This window comes from Herpailurus yagouaroundi, unplaced genomic scaffold, assembly GCF_014898765.1.
Source record: "Herpailurus yagouaroundi ecotype Mexico unplaced genomic scaffold, PumYag 205, whole genome shotgun sequence".
In the NCBI taxonomy this organism is placed as follows: Eukaryota; Metazoa; Chordata; class Mammalia; order Carnivora; family Felidae; genus Herpailurus; species Herpailurus yagouaroundi.
This window is the reverse complement of record NW_024412436.1, coordinates 14,871,216-14,894,588: the sequence shown is the minus strand read 5'-3', so window position 1 is coordinate 14,894,588 and position 23,373 is coordinate 14,871,216. Positions and strand designations below refer to the sequence as shown.

The 23,373-nt window shown below is 46.5% G+C and overlaps 1 protein-coding gene across 4 annotated transcripts in view; it reads right to left on the bottom strand.

Annotated features, from left to right (window-relative positions):
* NVL (nuclear VCP like) overlaps positions 1–23,373 on the bottom strand; it is a 91,573-nt gene that overhangs the window by 2,251 nt on the left and 65,949 nt on the right. For all 4 annotated transcript variants that reach the window (XM_040451958.1, XM_040451957.1, XM_040451956.1 and 1 more), the window contains 3 exons: positions 10,812–10,888; positions 9,283–9,371; positions 6,645–6,715 (listed from right to left, as the gene is read on the bottom strand). In XM_040451958.1, coding sequence (XP_040307892.1) covers positions 6,645–6,715; positions 9,283–9,371; positions 10,812–10,888 — 237 coding nt within the window. The remainder of the gene's footprint in view (positions 1–6,644; positions 6,716–9,282; positions 9,372–10,811; positions 10,889–23,373) is intronic.

Below are 23,373 nucleotides of genomic sequence, written 5' to 3'. Positions count from 1 at the left end.
CTTTTTCTGAGGACAGCCCTGAGTCAGATAAAGGCAGAACGGATGTTCTCTCTAGGCAACGACTCAGAGCCCTGAAACAGAGGGCAGGGCGGATTTTCCACTCAAGAAGGAAACCCATTTCCTGGACTGTACTCAGTGTTTACCCCGGTTTGAGAGGCGGATTTGAAAAAAATAGTCTATGTACTTACTTGACTCATTTTTCCAAGTACCTCTCAAACGGTTTCAAAGGTAAACATAGAGTAGGTATTAGTGAAATGCCCAATTAACTTTGAAATAGGATAAAGAAAGGGTCCTTGTATACCAATATCACTGCTAAATCATAAACAGTAAAAAGACATTTTAAGCATGCTTTGTTTATAACCAGGTTAAAACAATTCCTTTTTCTGCAGTAAAATAATTTTAAAATTCTAAAACATGATTTATTGGAGAAATATTAGAAAATATAGATCAGCAAAAAAAAAAAAAAAAAAACCAAAAAAACAAAAAACTCATTTCCAGAGGTAACTACTATTATTTTGGTCTTCCAGAACTTTTAAATTACTATTTTGTCAATTTTGAATTCTTTTGAATAGGTGGTGCATTCTCAAGGTTCAAAGTTCAAAGAGGAGAAAAGGTGAACTTTTACACCCCTGTCCCCCTCCCCCACCCCCACCAGTCTCTCCCTACCAGCAGCTGTCACCCGTTTCCTAAGTAGCTGTCTCACGAGGGCCAGTTAATCTGCCAAACAAGGAGGGGGCTGCCTTCACCCTGATGTTATGCCTCCTTTTTAAAAGATCAAACAAATTAAAAATCAGTTTGGTCATCTGCTTTATTTAGTATTTATTCAAAATTCATACTATGCCTACCTCCAAAAGAGAAGCTGTAGCTTCTTATTCACCAAGTTTTCCAGAAATCAAATATTTAAAGTTTAAAAATTTATGATCACCACAAATATTAAACAGAATAAAACAGTACAGAGTCTCACCAGCCCATACATGTAGCCTTCCACGGATGTTCCTAAGAGAATAAAAAAATTCTACAAGGTCTGGAATGATAGGTTCAGAAGTGTTTTTAATAAAATCACTCACACCGCCTTTGTCATGCGGCCGAGACCCTTTAAGCAAAGGCTGCACGCGAAGCACCTGCGACGTGGATGGAACTAAGGGGCCAGGTTAGTCCGTGTTCTGTGCACAGGGGCCCCGTCTTCTGCAACTTCTGCGTCTGCGAGCCCAGCACAGGGCCTGCGCACGTGCAGAGCTTCGCGATCAAGGCTGAAATCTGGATCTCAGGCAAGCTGTTAAAACACAGCTAGGGGAGAAGGGACTCTGACTTGAAACGTTTTTCTCTCAAGTGTCAGTGCGGTAGAAATAATCAGGGAAATGAGTGACCCATGTACTCCTGAGTGTGAAGAAGAGAATCAAAGAGCCACGGCCACGACTTCGATGAGCTAATAAGCAGTTTCGTGGTGTGGCTTTCCTAGAGGAAAGAAAGAAAATCAGACCGTATGTTTGAGTGGGGTTTCCTTCCCAAGCAGAGTAAAAAGACTCTCCTCTGAGGCAATAAATATCTGGGGAAATGACCTCAAGGCCTCAACACTTATCAACGGCTAACTGGGTCTCCGGTCTCTGGTGAGCAGTGAAACCTGCACGGCGGTTATGCTGTGCTGGCCCATGAAGCGACACAGCCTAGACACAGGGCTCTGAATTCTGAGACGCGGCTGGCGGACGGCCGTCTGGTCGGGTGTCCGTCCTCATAGGGTGACGACCCGTTAGGTCCTCTCAGCACCAAACAGGACCTGGTGGCCCGGGCAGGGATCTTTGGAGGAGGGAGCGAGGACAAGCAGGGATGGGGAAAGGGAAGGTCTGCTCACTGCCGTCACCACCCACCCTCAGCCAGTTACCGAGGGTTTCCTGGGTCGGGCGACACACCGCTACGTTTGGCCTCCGAACTATGTCCGCCAATTAAGTGCGGACACGGAGTCCACCTGACGTGCTGTCACTGCCCAACTCCAAATGAAGAATCATGTGGTGCCAGGGAGGAAAGCGCTCTAAGGTAAGAAACGGCGCCAGCTGGCAGGCAGGTGCACCCGGCTTAAGAACGTGCTGGATATTTCCGGACTAGAATGACTGGCCCCGCAGATTTGGGGACAGTACGGGCACACCTTTCTTCCTGGATGTCTCCTGACCATTTATTCAGTGTTAACGCGTCTCGAAGCGATTGCCACCTCTGTAAGTACGTCTTCGGGCTAAAACGTGATGCGTTCCTTTTGCATTTAACAAAATCTGGTGATTCTTTTTCAGCGTGAAAAGATGACTCAAAATCCCAACCCGGCCACTAACAAGTCAATTAACTTGAGTACCAGAATCCTATCTACAGATTTTCATTCTAGGTCTTGAAGTCATGACCTTTATAAAAACTCTGTGGCCCTCACAACCCAGCCTGGCCAGAGTATCTAACTTCCTAACTGGCCACACTGGTTGGTTCTGGCGTGGGGTCCTAAACTGGGCTGGGCCGACCGCAGACTCCCCGGACACTCTCCCACCAGAGCCGGCAGGGAATTCTCTTGCTGGGGGGTGTCTGGGGCTGCAGGCAACCAGCTTCCCCCAGGAAACCCGTAACGAGGTTCCACAGCCAGCGTGCCCAATGCCAACCGTGCTCTCACGACCCTTGCTATGTGGACGAGTTCTGTTTCCCCCACTTATCTTAGCTGGATTGGGTTTCCATCATTTACAACCAAAAGAGCCCTAATATTAAAAGCAGAAAGAGGTGGCTTAAAAATGGGCCACTCAGGTTCACATCCAGAAAAGCATCACCACCAATGCCAAACCTTTCTTTTGGTTTGATTTTATTTCCTTTCGGTTTGGCTTCTGAAATGGATTGTGTGACTCTGCCTGTGCCTCGAATTTCAATGGAACTGTCCTTAACCAGAAGGAAGACGTTCTTCGCCACCACCCAGAACTGAGAAGACCAAGAAAAAAGAAGGAACGGAGACCCCTCCAATAAACATAATATACACTGGTTTCAAATTCACCAGCAAAAGTATTATACAAAGGTGGTAAAGCAGACTTAATCCTTAATTATCATAAAAAACACGGGCAAATTTAGGAATCAGGTCAAGCAATTATCGAGCTTTGGATCACACATTTGTGGCTATTAGTAATATAATCGCTTGAGCAACAAACATGGAAACTTCAAAATTACAGCAGAAATTTAATCTAGAAAATTGATCTTTTTGGAGGCAAAACAAGTAAGAGAATGACAAATGAACCAGCCAAGGTCAATATATAAAAACGATTAGAAAACAAAATGAAAAACATTGACAAACAACATAAAAAAGTAGAAGTTATTTGGGAATGCAGTTGATGAAAGATGTGTAAGATATTTCCACCAAAACTCACAACATTACTGAATAAATCAGGTGGATCTAATAAGTGAAATGAATTAAAAAATGAATAAACTCTGAGAAATTAAATGAATCTAAATAAATGGACAGATGTACTAAGTTTATTAATTTTTAACTTCTGCTCTCACAGCTGATATACAGATTCAGTCTCATTCAAAATCCCAACAAGCTTCTTTTTCAGGAAGCGATTAGCTGATTATAAACTTTATATGGAAACGCAAAGGGCCTAAAATAAACAAAACAATTTTGGGGGGGAAAAGGGACAGATTTGGAGAATTTATACTACCCGATTTTGAGACTTATATATCTATAATAGTCAAGACTGGTAAGAAAGATACAGCAGCATAAAGTCAGACGTAAAGACCAATGGAACAGCACAGAAAGAGATTCTTGCATTTACAGTCAATGGGTTTTCAAACAGATGGTGCGGTAATTCAGTAGGAAAGTTTTTCCCACAGTCAGGTCAGAGTCAGTAGGCAGCTGCATGGAAAAACATAACCATGACCCCTAAGTCGCATCAAACTAAAACAGTAATTTGAAATGGATCACAGGCCTAAACGTAAAGGCTAAACCTATTACGCGTCTAGAAAAAAACTAAGGAGAGAATCTTTGCAAACTTGAAATAGCCCAGACTTCTTATGACAGAACACATAATACGTCAGCCTTCATCTAAATTAAAAGCTCCTGCATGATTTTGGCTCAGGTCACGATCTCTCATTCCGTGGTTCAAGCCCCGCGTCGGGATCTGTGCTGACAGCTCAGAGCCCGGAGCCTGCTTCGGATTCTGTGTCTCCTTCTCTCTGCCCCTCCCCTGCTCCTGCTCTGTCTTCCAAAAATAAATAAATGTTAAACAAAATTTTATATAAAAAAATAATAAAAGCTCCTGCTCTTTAGAAAGTTATCCTCTGTGTGCCCATCTGATAAAAGCCTTCAATCCAGACTAAGGTAAGAATTTGTACAAACACTTATAATAAGGAGAGAAACAACTCAAGTTTTTAGGGGCAAAGCACAAGGACAGGAAACAAGAAATCCAACTGACCGGCAAGCATGTGAGAATATGCTCACCTTCCCGGTTGTCCGGGAAATGCCCCCTTAAACTACATGGGACACTGGTTCACGTCCCTCGGACGGCTGACATTAAAGGACAGTCACACTCTGGTGTTCGTGAGCCCGTGGAGAAGCAGAAGCCCTCACCAAGCACGGGTGGAGCAGCCCGCGTGCGAGACCCAGCCAGGCCCGTCTGGGTGCTTACCACGAGAAGTGAAGACCCGTCCCCCCTCTCTCCCTTGCTCTATCTCACACACGTTCAAGGGACCTTTATTCATAAAAGCCAGACCCCGGAAACGGCTGAGCGTCCCCCAGCAGGAGAAAGGACGAGACACTGTGGTACATTCTTACCCTGGGAAACCGCTCTGCGGGAGGAAGGACCAAACTCCAGACGCACAACACCGTGCACCTCAGAGACATCACGCTGAGCAAAGAAGCTGGACGCGCCGAGTGCGCCACACAGCTCCACGTGTGCCAAGTCCTCAGAGGGAAGAAGTCAGAGCGGGAAGACGGGTCAGGCCTGGGGTCGCCCAGAACACCGGCCTCCACGGACGCCCCAGGACCTCCTGCGGGCACGGAGGGTCCTGGCGCTGGCCACAGCTGTCGCATGTGGCAGGACTGTGCTCTGCTCCACTGCGCGTCAACTACATTTCAACTGAAAAGAGGGAGGCTAGAAGGAACGGCAAATGTGGGGCCACGTCCACATCTAACCGCTGGAAAGGCCCCAGACTCCCACTGCAGGTGAGAAATCATTTCAGCCGAAACAATCTTTTGCTGACGAAATCTTTGGGGGCTTACATCACTAGTCTCTTGTTGATTAGCAGGAAAAGCCCCAGGACTATGAACTGTCAAACTGTCCCCAGTTTTAATCGAGAAGACAGTGTTTTTTTTATTTTTTATTTTTTTTAACGTTTATTTATTTATTTTTAATTTTTTTTTTCAACGTTTATTTATTTTTGGGACAGAGAGAGACAGAGCATGAATGGGGGAGGGGCAGAGAGAGGGAGACACAGAATCGGAAGCAGGCTCCAGGCTCTGAGCCATCAGCCCAGAGCCCGACGCGGGGCTGGAACTCACAGACCGCGAGATCGTGACCTGAGCTGAAAGTCGGGACGCTTAACTGACTGAGCCACCCAGGCGCCCCCAAGAAGACAGTGTTTTACAAGAAGATGCTCAGGGGAACGAGCACACATCCCCGTGGTCGACAAAACGCCCGGGAGGGGAAGGCAGACGGTTGTTTCTCCACAGACGGGGAGGACTCAGTCCCGGTGCAGCGGACTCTCGCTTGACTGCAGCCGGAAAAGCAGTCAGTCACATGCCTAAAAGATCCCACCGGCCCACACCAATGAACCGGTTGTTGTAGTTAACAGTGGTAAGGCTGGGGGCTCCTGGCGGGCTCAGTCGCTAGGACGTGCGACTCTTGGTCTCGGGGTTGCAAATTTGAGCTCCACGATGGGTGTAGCCATCACTTAACAATGAAATCTTTACAGAATAACTACACGTGGGAAGGTGGCCACCTCACCGAGAATGTTCAGAACAAGCCCGGAGGCTCTGGGACAGGGCAGCCCATCACCTGTAACCGCTAGGACTTTGACTCCCCATTTTCGATCAGTACAGTGGGAAACACCAGGCCTAGGGTAATAAATGGCTAATGATTTAAAGGAAGTTTGAGTCCAGCAATAAGCAGGTCTCATGGCTAAGGCATACAACACTCGTTAAAAGGACATAAAAGACATGAAAGTGAATCAGACCAATGATGACGGAACCCAAGATAGAGGCTTCCTAGGGTTGGCCCTGAGTCACCGCAGCCACCCGAGTTACTACAGACGGGTCACCTTGGCACAGTAAGAGGCAAACACACAAAATCTGGTGTTTTATGTAAAGAAATGTCAGCCATTTCCTTTAGCCCTTCGCCAGCCTTCCGCAAGGACATTTGCACCGGCCTGGACACCAGGGCGAGTCTGGCTCCAGGCAGATAAAAGGCTGCCTGCAAGGGTGGAGAAGCTCAGATAACTGGTGAACCAGACTGATTAGAAATCCCAAGAGGGTGGAGACAGACACGAGGGGTCATTCCCTCTGGCTTCAGTCTTCCAAGAAATACAAAAAACTACAATCTCTCAAGAATGTTCTCACAAAGGCAATTATTCTCCTTGTCATGAGCTACCGGTCTTGATTCCAGTCTCTTTTCTGTGCACATTTTGAGAGCATTTCTTACCTTTTTTGATATAGATGATTTTACTTTCTTGAAAGCTTCTTCAAAGTGCTTCTGACTGACCTTGAGCTCACCTGTGGGGCAGACGCACAGACACACGGGTGGGTACAGTGTGCTCACTTCCCATCGGTCAAGGGAATGTGGGGAAATGAGCGATCACATTGCTTCTGCTTTTTTTCAGAATGATTCAAGCCTGAAACAGTCTGCTTGTCACATTTTCTGGACATTTTCTCATTTTCATTTAATTTACACACACCTGACCATATTTAATCTTACACACAAGTGCTTAAGCTTTATATCGGTGTCTATCGAGGCAATCAAAACAGTTTATTTTGGGACAAATTCTATACAAAAGTACTTTGCTCACCTTTAATTAGAGATTCTTACACTTTGAAAAAAACAAAAGTCCGTGATTTCATTACCCGCCCCCCACTGTTTACCGAGCTATTATTAACATCTAACACACGTAAGTTTAAGGTGCGCCGTGTGATGGTCCGATACACGCACCTACATGTGGGAAAGTGCCCACCACCACAAGGTTAGTTAACACCTCCCTCCCCTCACACAATCACTTTGTGTATGTGTGGTAATAACTTTGAAGATTTACTGGCTTAACATCTTTCAAATACATAATCCATATTGCTAATTGTAGTCATCACGCAATACATCTGCTCCCCAGAACCTGCTCATCTTCCAGCAGGAAGTCTGTACCCTTTGACCAACGTCTCACCATTTCTCCTACCTTGTGCTCATCAGATTTTACTGCAGGATACCTCGAAGAGACATCACATACCCTGTGGGGGGCCCTCCTTTAACACTGTTTACCCCTGAATGGTGATATTTAATGAAGAATAACTAGAACTGTTCTTTAAAAAAATTTTTTTCTTGGTGTTTATTCATTTTTTTGAGAGAGACAGCGTGCGAGTGGGGGAGGGGCAGAGAGTGAGGAAGACACGAAATCTGAAACAGGCTCCAGGCTCTGAGCTGTCAGCACAGAACCTGACGTGGGGCTTGAACTCATGAACCGTGAGATCATGACCTGAGCCGAAGTCAGATGCTTAACCAACTGAGCCACCCAGGCACCCCCGGAACTGTTCTTTTTTAAGATAAATTCCAATAATTTAACTAGGAACAGACAGTATTATTCCATGGTAGTTACGAGTCCATGGAGCACCTGGGCGTCTCAGTCAGTTAAGCATCTGACTCTGGCTTAGGTCATGATCTCATAGTTTGTGAATTCAAGCCCTGCAATGGGCTCTGCACTCATAGTGCAGAGTCTGTCTGGGATTCTCTCTCTCTCTCCCCCTGTCCCCAACTCCAGCTCTCTATCTCAAAACAAACAAAAAGAGCCCATACGTGTAATTAGATGTTATGGAATTATAATATATATATAATGTACAAAGATAATAACACAACAATGGGTTACAAGGAGCTCCGATTCTTTTTAAAATTTTTTTACAATTTTATTTTAGGGGGCGCCTGGGTGGCTCAGGCAATTGAATGTCCAACTCCTGGTTTTGGCTCACGTCATGATCTCATGGTTTCATGAGTTTGAGCCCCATGTTTGGTTCTGCGCTGGCAATGTGGAGTCTGCTTGGGATTCTTTCTCTCTCCCCTTCTGCCTCTCCCCTGCTCACACCGTCTCTCTCTCTCTCAAAATAAACTTAAAAAAAATAATTAAAAAAATTTTATTTTAGAGAGAGATGAGTAAGCGAGAGAGAGGGGCAGAGGCAGACAGAAAATCCCAAGCAGGTTCCATGTCCAGTGCAGAGCCCAATGCAGGGCTCAATCCCACGACCACGAGATTGTGACCTGAGCCGAAAACAAAATGTGTAGTCGAAGGCATCAGTCAGCAAGAGACCCGTTCAGAGTCCCTGGAGGACAGGGAACTAGAAATGCTAAGTGCAGCAGGGCAGGGGCATCAGAATGTGCTGAACAATCACCAAGTCACGTCCAAACAGCATTATTAGTAGTAGCGGCCAATATGTGGAGAGAGGCCTGTAGATTTCCAGCGAGAAATCCTTAAACGCTGTCAGACTCGGCTCTCAGGCAGCACGCTCACATGTCGTTCCTCTCAAGATACCCTAATTTTGCAAGTTACATCACTTACTTCCGAGAGGAATTTGAAACAGCTTATGATAAAAGAAGTTCAGATGCCTGAATCCGACAATTAAACGACAAAAATTATGGAGTGGGTGGTGGGTGCTGATGAATGTGACCCACACAGATGCTGGGTGACGAGGAACAAAAGTTAGTTCGGAGACTCTCGGTAGCCAGAGGAAAGAAGGGAGGAGAAGAAAGAGAAAATCAGTAGGAATAAAAAAAGACAAGTTTTGGAAATGCACGGAACAAAAGATCAATATGGACTTGACCTGCGGATGAAGTGCAGGCTGAGAGGACAGGGAGGTGCGTGTGAGGGTCCGTGGGCCTCGGGAGAGCGCGGCCACGAATTGTAGGCGACCAGGCAAATGTGGCAGAAACCAGGCGAGGTGTGGGCTCCTGGACAGGCCGCAGCAGAACATCAGTGCTAACATCACAGATAAGAGCTGCTATGACAGGGTCACTTTCCGGGTCAGTAGTGGCTTTAAGCGATACGGAGTGCTAAGTAAGTGGAATTGAGAAATTCTGGAATGAACGGTACCTTTCTTGCTCCCACTCTTTGGTTCTGCCATTTCCTGTCTCAGAGCACAGACAGAAGCTTCTCGTACCAAAGCAGAGAGGTCCGCACCCCTGCAAAAACATAACCATACTCACTGATTTATTCTTAGACACTGCAAAGAACAGAAAGAAGTCTGACAGCAATTTTCAGTCACATATTACACAATTAGGAAAGAAACCAACCGATAAAGGTGGGGTAAACAGATGATGGTCAGTAGGAAAGAGCTTCTCACTTTTACTTAAAATATTTCTAACTTTTAGAAGAAAGGTAATTACGATGCAAATAAAGCAATGAATCGTAACTACTCCAATGCTAATAGCAATAGATACTGTTAATGCAAAAAGTGAATCGCCAAGTCAAGAGAAAGAAACTGACACATTTGTCGTAAAATCTTCATTCCCAAGGCCTAGGCTGCCGACAAGCTGACCGCCCACACGCTCGCTACCTGACATCTCGAGTAAGCTCAGATAACAAGTCATTTATGGCACCTAGTTCAAAATAGGGAAACACAAAGGCTAGAAAGTCTTTAATACCCTTGATTCAAGCCTGAGCTGAGTGGACCTATCATAAAGGGGCTAAAACAGGAAAACCAGCAAGCCTTCACATAATTATTCTGGGCAATAAATAATATGCCGTGTCAACATGGTTCCTGAGTTCAGCGGAAAATGCTGGTGCTGACTGGTGCTTCACCACATCACATCTTAAACAGAATTCCTGCAGCCCTTCGGGAAAGAGTGTGAATCTGGGGGAGATACCTCACTTCTAGCCATTAAACCTATTTAACGTCTGAAGTTGATAACCCCGCTAATATATAAAATTTAAATGCCCACACAGCTTACATTGTGAAGTGAATCCAATGTTTCCGCGGTTAGGTGCTGGTTTACAATGCTATTTAATAATTACACACACACTTGGGTGTTCACTGCTCTCCTTAACACTGAAACCCCTTACACAGGTGTGGAGGCGTCTTTATCACAAACGAGTAGCTGAAGCCTAGAATCATTGGTCTCTCAAAGCGATTACAGGAGCATAAACCCTAAGCACACACCGTTCAACGTTAACCCTGACCCTTTATAATGCACACCCTACGCTGTGTAACCCAAGGATGTGGCCCGGGCTTAGCTCTGCTGTGACACGGCCTTTGCTGTGAACGGAACATCTTTTCAGATTTTAGCGCTTGAAGCTGTAAACTACTCACTTAAGCCTTTGCCCCGTTAACAGTAACTTCCCAAGAGGGCTGGGGTGAGGTGGAGACACTCTCCTTACAGGGTGGGAGGGACGTTCACACGCTGTCACCACAGTGCTCTGATCACGTCCTGTCATCCGGACAACCCCTGCACCTCGGGGTTCCTCGGGGCCTCAAAATGGGTGGTCCCTTCACTAAGAAGGAAGAGGCCGACAGAGGGGTTTCACCCCTGACTCCGTGCTCCCCGCAAGACCACTCTGCCTCATTTCGCGCCTGAGGAAACGGAGCCTGGGAGACATAACGGGCCCGAGACCCGGGTACTCACGAATAGCAGTCACAGCGAAGGTCCCCAGCAAGGGCTTCCAAACTGACATCTGCGGCCAGTGGGGGTTTGGTGCCGTTCTAAGAGAGAAAACACCAGCTTCCAGTGAGGCTTTCGAGAGCAGTACCTTTCCACATTCTAGGCTCTTAGTAAATAGTCACGGCCGCTGGACTAAACGAGTATCACTGACCAGTTTGGGAAGAATTTAAAAAATTTCAGTTTCGAGAAGAAGGTTAAGAAGCAGATGCCAACACAGACGAAGCAAAAGCAAACGACTGATGCCTATGACGTCCAAAGAAAGCGTGCAGCCACAGCAGGAACAAAACCCGCCCCCCGAAGCTGTCCAGAGGGGAGGAACACCTCCCCTTGGCAGGTTACACGTGGTGGACACTCGGGCAGTGCTCCGCTGTGACGCGGGACCGGCCGGGAAGGCGGAGCGGCTCAGAACTTGACCAGGGACGACGACACAGCCCTTTGGGCTCCGCGTGTTGCTTCCGGAGGCCTTATCTGAACCTCGATCCAGACTTTGGTGCCAAGGCCCCTCTGGCTTACACACCGAGGGAAGCCGGAGAGGACGAGCGTCACAATACGCCCCACGGCACCTTGCGTGCGCACACTGCGGATTTGGTGACATTTCAGTGACTGAAACCGCAGAGGCAAACTAAACAGTTTCTAGTGAGTTAAGATGTATGACCTGGTCAGAGGGTAGGTATCTGCTTTACTATCCTGACTCACAACTTACATACACTGCAGGCGGTCTTTCCGTTGTAGCAAACGCTATGTTAGAACACACAGGAAATAAGTGAGTAAACACGCCACTCAGCCTCAAGGTGAGTATTAGGTATCAACGCGGCAGGCGCCCAGAGCAGAGGTTGCCGCCAGACGGCCGGGCTCTGCACGCAGACGTCCGGTGTCTTATCACTTCTTCCCAGCTCGGCCTGCGTAAGGATTTCACAAGCTATACAACTGCGAGCTGCTATTATTTGATAAAACACAGATGCTCATCTAACATAGGTTCAAGAAACAGTGGTGTTTCCCGCTCGATGCACTCTGATCCGGGAAGTCCTCACGGGGAATAAACTCCAGGGGACCTCAGGCAAACCATCTTGGTGCTTTTTTCTGCTTTCCCTCCAGTTGTGTGTAAACTAGACGGCCAGACGGCATGATCTCTTCTATTGCACAGGTTTTCCATCTAGTCGGTTAACCGTGGGCACAGGTGGTGGCAGCAGGGGGAGCACAGCTTCTGTGGCTCTGGTGGTCGCCTCTTCTCTTACTGTGGTAAAATGTACTTAACAAAATTGATCATTTTAACCATTTTTAGTGTAGGGAGTACGTCTGTGGCACTGTGCAGCCATCCATGTCTATAGCTGTCTTCATCGTCCCCAAATGAAACTTCGGACGCACTAACCACTGACCCTCCCCCGTACCCCCTCTCCGGCCCCGGCAACACCACTCTATGGATGTAATTGCTAACGTTCATGTACTTTTTGGAAAAGATTGTATTTAATTTTTAAAAAATTCTCTGAGCAGACGAAACCAGTCTCATCATACAAATGTTAATTTGCAAGACGAACTTGACCTGGGTAATGTCTTGCTCATACCTCCGAAAATAAGATTATTTTTTTCTAAAAAAATTTTTTTTTAATGTTTATTTATTTTGAGAGGCAGGGGGAGGGAGAGAAAGCGCACAAGCAGGGGAGGAGCAGAGAGAGAGAGAGGGGGAGAGAGAATCCCAAGTAGGCTCTGCGCTGTCAGCACAGAGCCCAATGTGGCGATCGATCGCATGAACCTTGAGACCATGACCGGAGCTAAAATCAAGTCAGATTATGAACAGATGGAGCCACCCAGGTGCCCCAAGACTTCACTTTTAAGTAGTCCCTACACCCGTGGGAGGTGAACCCACAACCTTGAGATCAAGTGCCACATGTTCCACTGACTGAACCGGCCAGGTGTCCCTAAATGTTCTCGTTCTTGATCTGGAGGCTTTGTTTACAAAGACTCTTACAGTGGGTATAGAACGATACGTCCACTTTTCTGTATGTGTATTGTACTTCATTAAAGAGGTCTAAAAAGAAGAAATAACTTTGGCCCAGGAATTAAGAAATCTGAGTTCTGCAGGTCAAGTCTGCAGCTGAATGAAGCTTTGGAAGTTCCTAAATCTTTGTTATTTATTTTGGTAATAAAAAAACTAGTACCTATGTATTCTAAAAAACAGAAAAGGATGGAAAATTTCCAAATTCATTCTATGAGGCCGGCATTATCCTGATACCAAAGCCAGATAAAGACACCACAAAAGAGAACTACAGGCCAATATCCTGATGAATATAGACGCAAAAATTCTCAATAAAACACTCGCAAACCGGGGTGCCTGGGTGGCTCAGTGGATGAAGCATCCGACTCTCGATTTCGCTTCAGGTCATGATCTCGTGGTTCCTGAGTCTGAGCCCCGTGACAGGCTCTGTGCTGACAGCTCAGAGCCTGGAGCCTGCTTGGGATTCTGTGTCTCCCCCTCTCTCTTCCCCTCCCCTGCTCTCTCTCTCTCTCTCTCTCTCTCTCAAAATAAACACACAAACTTTAAAAAGGTTTTGTAGATCAATATGATACATTACACCAGCAATGGATAAAAAGGGTAAAACCATATGATCCTTTCAACAGACACCGAAAAAGCATTTGACGAAGCACAACGTCCATTCATGATAAGAACCCTCAACAACTAGGGACAGAGGGAACATACCTCAATATCATAAATGCTGTATATAAAACACTCACAGCCAACATCACCCTTGATGGGGAAAAACTGACAGACTTTTTTCCCCTTATGGTCAGGAACAAGACAAGGGGTGTCCACTCTCACCACTGTTATTTACCAGAGTACTGGAAGTCTCAGCTTCAGAATCAGACAAGAAACAATTCAAAGGCATCCAAATCAGCAAGGAAGAAATCAAACTTTCACTATTTGTAGACCACATTATACTCTATAGAAAATCTGAAAGACTCCACCAAAGAATTGCTAAAACTGATACCTGGATTCAGTAAAAGTCACAGGATACAAAATTAATGTATGGAAATCTGTTGCATTTCTATACACCAATAATGAGGTAGCAGAAACAGAAATTAGGAAAACACCACTATTTATAATTGCACCAAAAACAACAGAATACCTAGGAATAAACCTCATCGAAGAGATGAGAGACGAGTACTCTGCAAACTGTAAAACGCCGATGGAAGAAACTGGAGATGGGGCGCCTGGGTGGCTCAGTTGGTTAAGCGTCCAACTCTCAGGTGTAGGCCACCTCCATCCAGCACACTTGCTTTTAGTTTACGTCTAGAAACTACAGTCCCAGAAGCTGCACATATCTGCAAAAATGGCAAAATCTTACTAGGCCTTTTTATGTCCTGAGAACTGAGTCTGGAATTGTCAGGTTGGAGGCTCAAAACTACGGCCAGACAGAAATGTGGGTTAAACTCCACTTGCAGCTTGGATCCCACCAACTGCTGCCAGCCCTTTGGGAAATTACAGCGGCCACCATGAGGAGTGTTACAAGTAGATACAATTACTTTTTTTAAATTTTTATTTATTTATTTATTTTTATTTTTTTAAATTCTTGGCCCATGATGTGAGACAGTGGGTTTTTTTTTTTTTTGAGGTTTTTATTTATTTATTTATTTTAGAGAGAGAGAGAGAGAGCACAAGTGGGGGACGGGCAGAGAGAGAGGGGGACAGATCTGAAGTGGGCTCTTCGAGGACAGCAGAGAGCCTGATGTGGGACTCAAACTCACAAACCATGAGATCAGGACCTGAGCTGAAGGCTGATGTTTCACCAACTGAGCCACCCAGGCGCCCCTTGATTACTTTTTTTTTAAAGGTAGGCTCTATGCCCAATGTGGGGCTTGAACTCATGACCTCAAGATCAAGAGTTGCCTGCTCCACTGACTGAGCCAGCCAAGCGCCCCTGATAGATCATTTAAAAAAAAAAAAATTTTTTTTTTAAATGTTTATTTATTTTTGAGAAAGAAAGAGAAACAGAGTGTGAACAGGGGAGGGGCAGAGCAAGAGGGAGAGACAGAATCCGAAACAGGCTCCGGGCACCGAGCTGTCAGCACAGAGCCTGACTTGGGGCTGGAACTCAGGAACCGTGAGATCATGATGTGAGCCAAAGTCGGCCACTTAACCGAGTGAGCCACCCAGGTGTCCCGTCCCTGATAGATCGTTTTAAAAATACACTTAAAAACAAGGGCTCCAGGGGCACCTGGGTGGCTCAGTCGGTTGGGCATCCGGCTTCGGCTCAGGTCACGATCTCGCGGTCCGTGAGTTCCAGCCCCACGTCGGGCTCTGTGCGGACAGCTCGGAGCCTGGAGCCCGCTTCGGATTCTGCGCCTCCCTCTCGCTCTCTGCCCCTCCCCTGTTCACGCTCTGTCTCTCTCTCTCAAAAATAAATAAACGTTAAAAAAATAATAATAAAAAAAAGGGTTCCGAAACCAAAGAGAGTGGGATACTTGTCTCAATTGGCACGAAGACGCCTCCAAAATGCTCCAAAACTCCAAAATTGCTACAAAGAAAGATCTATGGCAAATGCTAAAGCGAAATGAGGAACGAGAGGCCGTGAGACATCACTGGCTCCCCGCCTCCTTCTAGTTCTCCTCAGCCTCAACCCCTTTCACTCTGAGGAGACTATCAAATAGGTGCCTTTCCAAAGAAGACTACCCAAGGCCACAGCCACGGCAATACTCTTGGGGCAGCTCTCAATCCTCGGCCAACTGCCAAATTCAAGGTCCCAGCTAAATAATTTCCTAAACCCAAGGAGGATCCTTGAAGGTTTCTACACTTGCGTTCACTCCAAAGATTAATGGGTTGATAGAAGGCAGGAAACAGGATGACAGGCCACGGATCCGATTCTGAAGGACGAACTCTGGAACAAGAGTGAACAAAATCGGCCTAAGTAGCTCCAGCACAGACACCCCATCTCCCCGGTAAGGAGGGCCCCGCGGGCCATCCCCGAGCTGGTTGAGGCTGTGGGGGACCCGCTGGCTGGCGCGGCCTCACCCCCAGAACAGCCGGGGCAAGCGGAGAGGATACTTAGTGGGAAACCTTGTCAAAGTCTGGCAGGTGCAGGGCCTCTCCCTGTCCTCACACCTGCGTGGAAACTACACGTGGGATCCTGGAAACAAACAAGAGCCGCCCGGGGGTGAACGTGCTCCCCCCGAATCAGCCCTCCCAGACCTCTGTGTATCCAGCAGAAAAAGAAAGAGAAAAATTTTTCTGCACCCTATTTGGTGACGACTCTTTAAGTCCAAGGACTGGTTCGATATTGCCAGAAACATTTGCTGTTTGTCCCAGCTAAAACAGACAGCATATTTAAAAAGATTTTTTTAGTACTTGGCTAAAGTAGAAGCTGATATTCAGAGCCTGCTTAGGAACTTTTTCCCGGCCTTGTCCCCTAAACTATGTACCCAGACGGAAAGAAAAGCCTTCCAAAGGCTTTGTGGAAGGATTCCTAAGACTCTTAAAAATACAAAACCCAACCCAGGTGTTTGGAACTTTCTTTCCCCCAAGTTCACATGATCTAGGATAATCTTTGGTGACTAAAAGCTACTTTCGGTTTGTTGGTGTAATTAGAATAGACATGTCTTTGAACTAACATTGAATATAAGGCAACTGTTATTCTACCTGGTTTGCTAACAGATACATTCCTGTTACCAGTTACAAAACTGGCTGGTCAGAAAACTAACTATGTGCCCCAGGTCAATGAAGTTTTCATAAGTAATCCAGAGGCACTGGGGTGGCTCAGTTCACTGAGTACCTGATTCGATTTCAGGCCATCATCTCATGGTTTGAGAGTTCAAGACTTGAGTGGGGTTCTGGGCTGACACTGCAGAGCCTGCTTGGGATTCTCTCTCTCACTCTGCCCCTCCCCTGCTCGTTCTCTCTCTTCCAAAAAAAAAAAAAAAAAAGTAATCTAAACATAACTGTTAAGAACAAATGATTTACACAGATGTAAATGGGAACAATTTCTAGGTGGAATTTTCAGCAAATAGTTTCCAAAATCTTTTGGTTACTCAAAACCTTAAAGCTAAGGTTTGCTAAATGATGAGTTAAATGAAATTCACTTCATACCTAGGTCATTCCCAAATGAAATACCCAAAAACTACTAAAACCAGGTTCATCTACATTTGGCTTTGCAGAGGAACACGAGATCCTTGGGTCTGGGAGGAAACATGTTTTGTGTTGCCAAAGCATTTACTGTGAGGAAAGCATACAGTTCTAGCAATTATAAGTATTTACAGGGGCGCCTGGTGGCTTAGTCGGTGAAGCATCTGACTCTTGATCTCAGCTCAGGTCATGATCTCACGATTGTGAGTTCAAGCCCTACACTGGGCTCCATGCTGGGCATAAAAAAAAATAATAATAATAAAAAAAGAAGTATTTATAAATTTGCAAAGGCACAGAGGGCTAGTGAAGGGACAGTTCACGATTGTTCACTTCTTAATTTTCATTATAAATTAAGGTTTTTAAAAGTTGAGAAATAATTTTATGCACGGTCAAGGTAAGACTGAATTTTAAGGGTTAAAAAAAAAAAAAAGCTTTAATACCAAGTGTGCTTTTGCACAACTGAATCTGAACTTGATTTCATCTGTAGCAAGGACAAGTTTCCTTGGATTACTTCCCAATTTCAAATCCTAAATGTTTTGTTTTGTTTTTTTATCTTAGAATTAATTAATCTTGAAATTGACCAGAGGGCCCCTAAAACATCTCAAAAGATTTTTTTCTCTCCTTCTAGAGGGAGATGTTGAAGCGAGGCTCACTTGATATGTAAAACCAACATGTCAAGTAAGAAGTATAACCAGGGTGGTATTTGTGCAGTTACAGAACTATTGCAGAGAGAGTCTGAGATGTCCTGGAATAACGTTACCATCATAAAACCAGTTTTCATTTAAAAATGCTGCGTCACAGAACCAATCAGATCTCCCATCAACTCTATCACAATGAACTCTAATCAGATCTTTAACAATGGGCCCTGTTTGAAGGTGTTTGTCATTTATAGAGAGTTACTGTTTTACTCAGATGCTTTTGCAATAATGTTCCTGCCAAAGTGGGTCATCAAGGAGGTTCACAGCAACGCCCTGGCAAACACAGGTTTCTGGTGACTTCAAGATCATAAAAACGAACTGGGTAAGAAATTTCCAGAACTCATGGCAAAACCTGATTCGAACAGAACAAGAATTAGTAACGTGGGACTGAATGAACTGAGGTTACAGATTTTACCACTCTTGCTTGAGGCACGGGTTCTTTACGTTTTATTTTTCCAGATTTGAGGAACCAGACGTGACCTACAACAGTCAGGTAAAGGACACCTTCGGAAACAAAGATGAAACATGTACTATCTCCCTACCTGATCCCCTAACATCCGAAAAATGAAGGTAACTGTGGAGACAAACTTCTCTGCACCTCCGTCATCCTCCCTTCTAATCCTGTCAGGTGCCTCTGAGGCTTTGTTACCCACCTGTCACGAGACCGGTCCTGAATTCCAGTTTCCTCAAACATCTGGCTACAACTCTCCAAGATAACATTCCACTTCCCCGGCCCCCTTCGTGAATGAGGATCTCTGAAGGGGCCATGCCAGGTGGTCCTCACTGCCCAGAGGGCGGCAAACTTCGGGCTTCACCTCTGGGTACACGTCACACGGCACAAGAGGTTCCGCCCGCGCCAGCGGGACCCGAGTTGGGGGGAGGAGCGATCACCATCGAGGTGGCCTGCTTCCTCCCAGCACGCCGGACGAGGCCTCCACACGGTCACTAAACACAAACCCCTCTCCCTGGCATCGGCCTGAAAAGACAACGTCGTCATCCGTATCGCCCAGGCCAAGACCAAGGGGGTAATCCCACCTCCACATGACCGCTGTACTTGCCACGAGCCTCCTGCCTCGGTCTCTCTCGAACAAACTCAGCCCCCCTCCATCACCCCTGTCTCTCTGCGCCTACGGTCCATTTCCCTGTCTCTAGCAAACCCAAACCCAGGGAGCCCTGCGTCCAGGCTCCATACAAAGGAGACACAAGGCGCAGTTAACCAGGATAAAACCATCCGCGTGATCCTCAGACCCTTAAACTTTGCTGGACTCCCTGGCTGCACCAGAAGGCTCTCGTGATTCAAAATCAGCTCCTTCTGGCAGCTTCCGTGATTCTGGTTAGGGATAAATGTAAATGAGGCTAAGATGAGGAACTCTCCTTAACTCCTGAAAATCTGCCACTAAAGCAGAGTCATCTAATGAAACTCCTCAGACTCTGGCCCAAGTTGATTCCGATGGCAGGACAGGCCTTGATCACATCTTGGTCGCACAAGGGGGCGTCCGTGCTGCGGCCACCACCCCAGTATTAATGTTTCTGCCGAAGCCGAAACTCAGCCTCCTGAGATCACCGAACGAGCCACTTCCCGTAGAAGGGTCACCCCCTCAACACGGTCTTTCTCCGGCTCGATTGCGGCTGGTTCGGGTCTCGGGGGCCGTGGCTCTGAAGCGCACTCCAGACGCCGGGGCCACCCTGAGCAGGACCACCGCGGTCTCGCCGGCCGGCTGGACTCTCTCAGAAGCTGCGGAGGCCTGTTCGCAGCGCCGACCACCGGGCGCATCGGCCCCCCGCGACTGGAACGCCAGGAGAGGAGCGGAGACGAGGAGCCACTTAAAAGGCGTGGGCCTCAAGTCGCGACCGCGGGGCGTCAGCACACGCCGCCGGGCCTGCAGAGCGCAAGCGGGGGTGGCGCCCGGGCCTCACATTTCTGGCGTCCTGAGGCAGGCCGAGGGGCGGGTCAGAAGAGGGGGCGGTTGTTCGGAAGGAGACAAGGCCCCAAACGGACTCACTCGGGCTGAGTCCCAGTCGGCAAACCAAGACATAACACCCAACCCAACTGCGGTCTCGGCCTCTCCCAAAAGGTGACCTTCAGCCCGTCGGGTTGGAACCCCCGGTCCCCACCAGCCAGGGGACCTCTTGACACGGGGAGGGGACCATCTGACACGGGGAGGGGACCGTCAGCCGTCGGGTTGGAACCCCCGGTCCCCACCAGCCAGGGGACCTCCTGACACGGGGAGGGGACCATCTGACACGGGGAGAGGACCATCTGACACGGGGAGGGGACCGTCAGCCGTCGGCTTGGAACCCCCGGTCCCCACCAGCCAGGGGACCTCTTGACACGGGGAGGGGACCATCTGACACGGGGAGTGGACCATCAGCCGTCGGCTTGGAACCCCCGGTCCCCACCACCCAGGGAACCTCCTGACACGGGGAGGGGACCATCTGACACGGGGAGGGGACCGTCAGCCGTCGGCTTGGAAACCCCGGTCCCCACCAGCCAGGGGACCTCCTGACACAGGGAGGGGACTGTCAGCTGTTGGCTTGGAACCCCCGGTCCCCACCAGCCAGGGGACCATCTGACATGGGGAAGGGACTGTCAGCCGTCGGCTTGGAACCCCCGGTCCCCACCACCCAGGGAACCTCCTGACACGGGGAGGGGACCATCTGACACGGGGAGGGGACCGTCAGCGTCGGCCTGGAACCCCCGGTCCCCACCAGCCAGGGGACCTCCTGACACCAGGGAGAGTGGTCAGCACTAGTGAGACAATCCCCGCAAAAGGCCCTTCCGACCCCTCAGGAAGGTGTCCTGGTCTGAAACAACACACTTCTTGCTAATACACTTCCTTGTCCCACCTCCTTTCCGCCTTTAAAAGCCTTTCTTTTTCTATAGCTCTTCGGAGTTCCTTCTACCTGCTGGATGAAATGAAATGTTCCCACATTCATGAATTGTTGAATAAAGCCAATTTGATCTGTAAATTACTCAATTCAAGTGTGTTGTCTGACAACGTCAATGTACCAATGCCAAAGAATGGTACACTTAACAATGGTTAAAATGTAGGCAGTGATTTTCCCTGACCTTGGCCATAGAAACATTTTTCCAGATAGGTCCCCTCGGGCAAGGGAAAACCAAAGTGAAATTAAACTATTTGGACTACATCAAAATAAAAATCTTCTGCACAGCGAAGGAAATAATCAGCAAAACTAAAAGGGAGCCTATGGAACAGGAGAAGATATTCGTAGACGACGTATCCGATAAAGGGTTAGTATCCAAAATCTATAAAGAACTTTACACAACTCAACATCAACCCCCCCCCCCCGGCCCCAAATAACCCTGTTAAAACGGACAGAGAACCTGAATAGACATTATTCTGAGGAAGACAAACAAAAGCAATAGACACATGAAAAGATGCTCAACATCAAATATCAGGGAAATACAAATCAAAACCACAGTGAGGTATCACCTCACACCTGTCGGAATGGCTGAAATCAAAAAGACAAGAAACAACAGATGTTGGTGAGGACGCGGAGAAAGGGGACCTTCTCGCACTGCTGATGGGAATGCAAACTAGTGAGGCCACTCTGGAAAACAGGGTGGAGGTTCCTCAAAAAGTTAAAAATAGAACTTACCCTACGACCCAGCAATTGCACTACTAGGTATTTACCCAAAGAATACAAAAACACTAATCCAAAGGGGCACACGCACCCCAATGTTTATAGCAGCACTATCGGCGATAGTCGATGGAAAGAACCTAAGTGTCCATCGACTGATGAATAGATAAAGAAGATGTGGTATATATACATAATGGAGTAGTACTTAGCCATAAAATAGAATGAAATCTTGCATTTGCAACATCGTGGATGGAACTGGAGAGTATTATGCTAAGTGAAGTCAGAGAAAGACAAATATCACATGATTTCACTCATATGTGCAACTTGAGAAAACTAATGAACAAAGAGGAAGAGAGAAACCAAGAAACAGACTCTTAACTCTAGACAACATACAGCTGATCACCAGAGGGGAGGTGGGGGGCGGGGATGGGGATTAAGGGGCGCACTTGTGACGAGCATGTTGTATGAGGCGTTGGATCACTGTATTGTACACCCGAAACTAATAAAAATGAAAAAATAATGGTTAAAATGACAAATTTAAGTTAAACATATTACCACGATTAAGAGAAAGGAAGTTATGTGCTCCTTTCAGCAGCACATACACTAAAATTGGAACAGTAGAGAAAAAAAAGGAAGTTATGACCCATTTACACTACTTTTCCTAGAATTCTGATTAAATACTAGATGTATGGAAAGCTCAGGTTCAAAAATATCTCATGACGTACTATTACTTTTATTTCAATAACTAAATCTATCTTTAGTCAGAGAAATCTATTCTTTGTCATATAACAGCGTCTGGAATCAGAATGACATCTATTTATATAGTTGATTGAAAAAAATAAAGAAAATTAACATCATCTTAGCACCATTAATTTACAATTTCTTGCCAGTCTCTAAACATATACATACAGAAATATACATGTCTATACCCACTTTTGTGAGCTATGGTTTGCTCATCACTAAAATGGAAACGATAGTTGAATATTTAAATATCTCATTTCAAACAGTTCAAAAAGCAGTTGGAAGGATTAAGCATATCCATACATGCACAGTTATGACCTTCAAAAATATTACCTGTTGTTATATCTGATATTCTTGGCTCGTGAAAACTGGACAGATAACATTTCCAGGTGAGATATTAATATATATTTTAGTCTCATGGGACACAATTTAAAAAATGAATGGGGAGTTTGGGGTCTTTTAGTGGGATTTTTATTGTAACTTTAAAAACCACACATTATCTGGGGTGCCTAGGTGGCTCAGTCGGTTAAGCAGGGCCTCTTGATTTCGGCTCAGGTCATGATCTCATGGTTGGTGAGTCTGAGCCCTACGTCGGGCTCTAGGCTGACAGTGTGGAGCCTGCTTGGTATTCTCTCCCCCTCTCTCTCTGCCCCTCCCCTGCCCACTCTCTAACTCTCTCTCTCAAAATAAACATTTTTAAAAAAGCATTATATAAGAAAAGACTATTATCTCAAAGCCCTTGGCAGTTATCAAATGATCATTTTGGCTTTTTGATATAGGGCAAGTTCTAATGATGTTTATTTAAGGAAGAAATGGAAGTTAAAAGAAGAAATCCCCCTTGCCCAAGGGGGTTTTTACTGATAAGCCTCTTGTTACCACATCATTACCAGAAACACCAAAGAAAAGTAGGTTGTCATCACTAATTTTTCTCTTAAAGAGAAAACTCTAAAAGACTCTAAAAGATATGGAGAAGTTGCTCTGACCTACAGATCTTTTCAGCCTTTGAGGACCAAGATGAAAGAATTTTATTGTAATCTCTCCATATTATTTCATGCATTAATAAGAAGAAACAGCATATATAACAATCTGGGGGATTCAAGTAAGATGCCAGCCAACTTTGAAACCGGAAGGGTAAACATTGAAAATGCCACTTTTTCTCAGGTGGGACTGATTTATACAGTGTGTGCAGCCAGGGTGTCTGACTGTGGACCCTCCCCTGAAATCAGAGGCCTGAGTCCTATCCCTCTGCCCACTCTGGCTCTTTATGAACAAGAACATTCCAGGAGGGAGATGAGGAGGGGGGAGGGGGGGAGAAGGGGGAGTAGGGAGGGGAAAGGGGAGAAGAGGGGGAAGGGGAGGAGGGGAAGGGAGG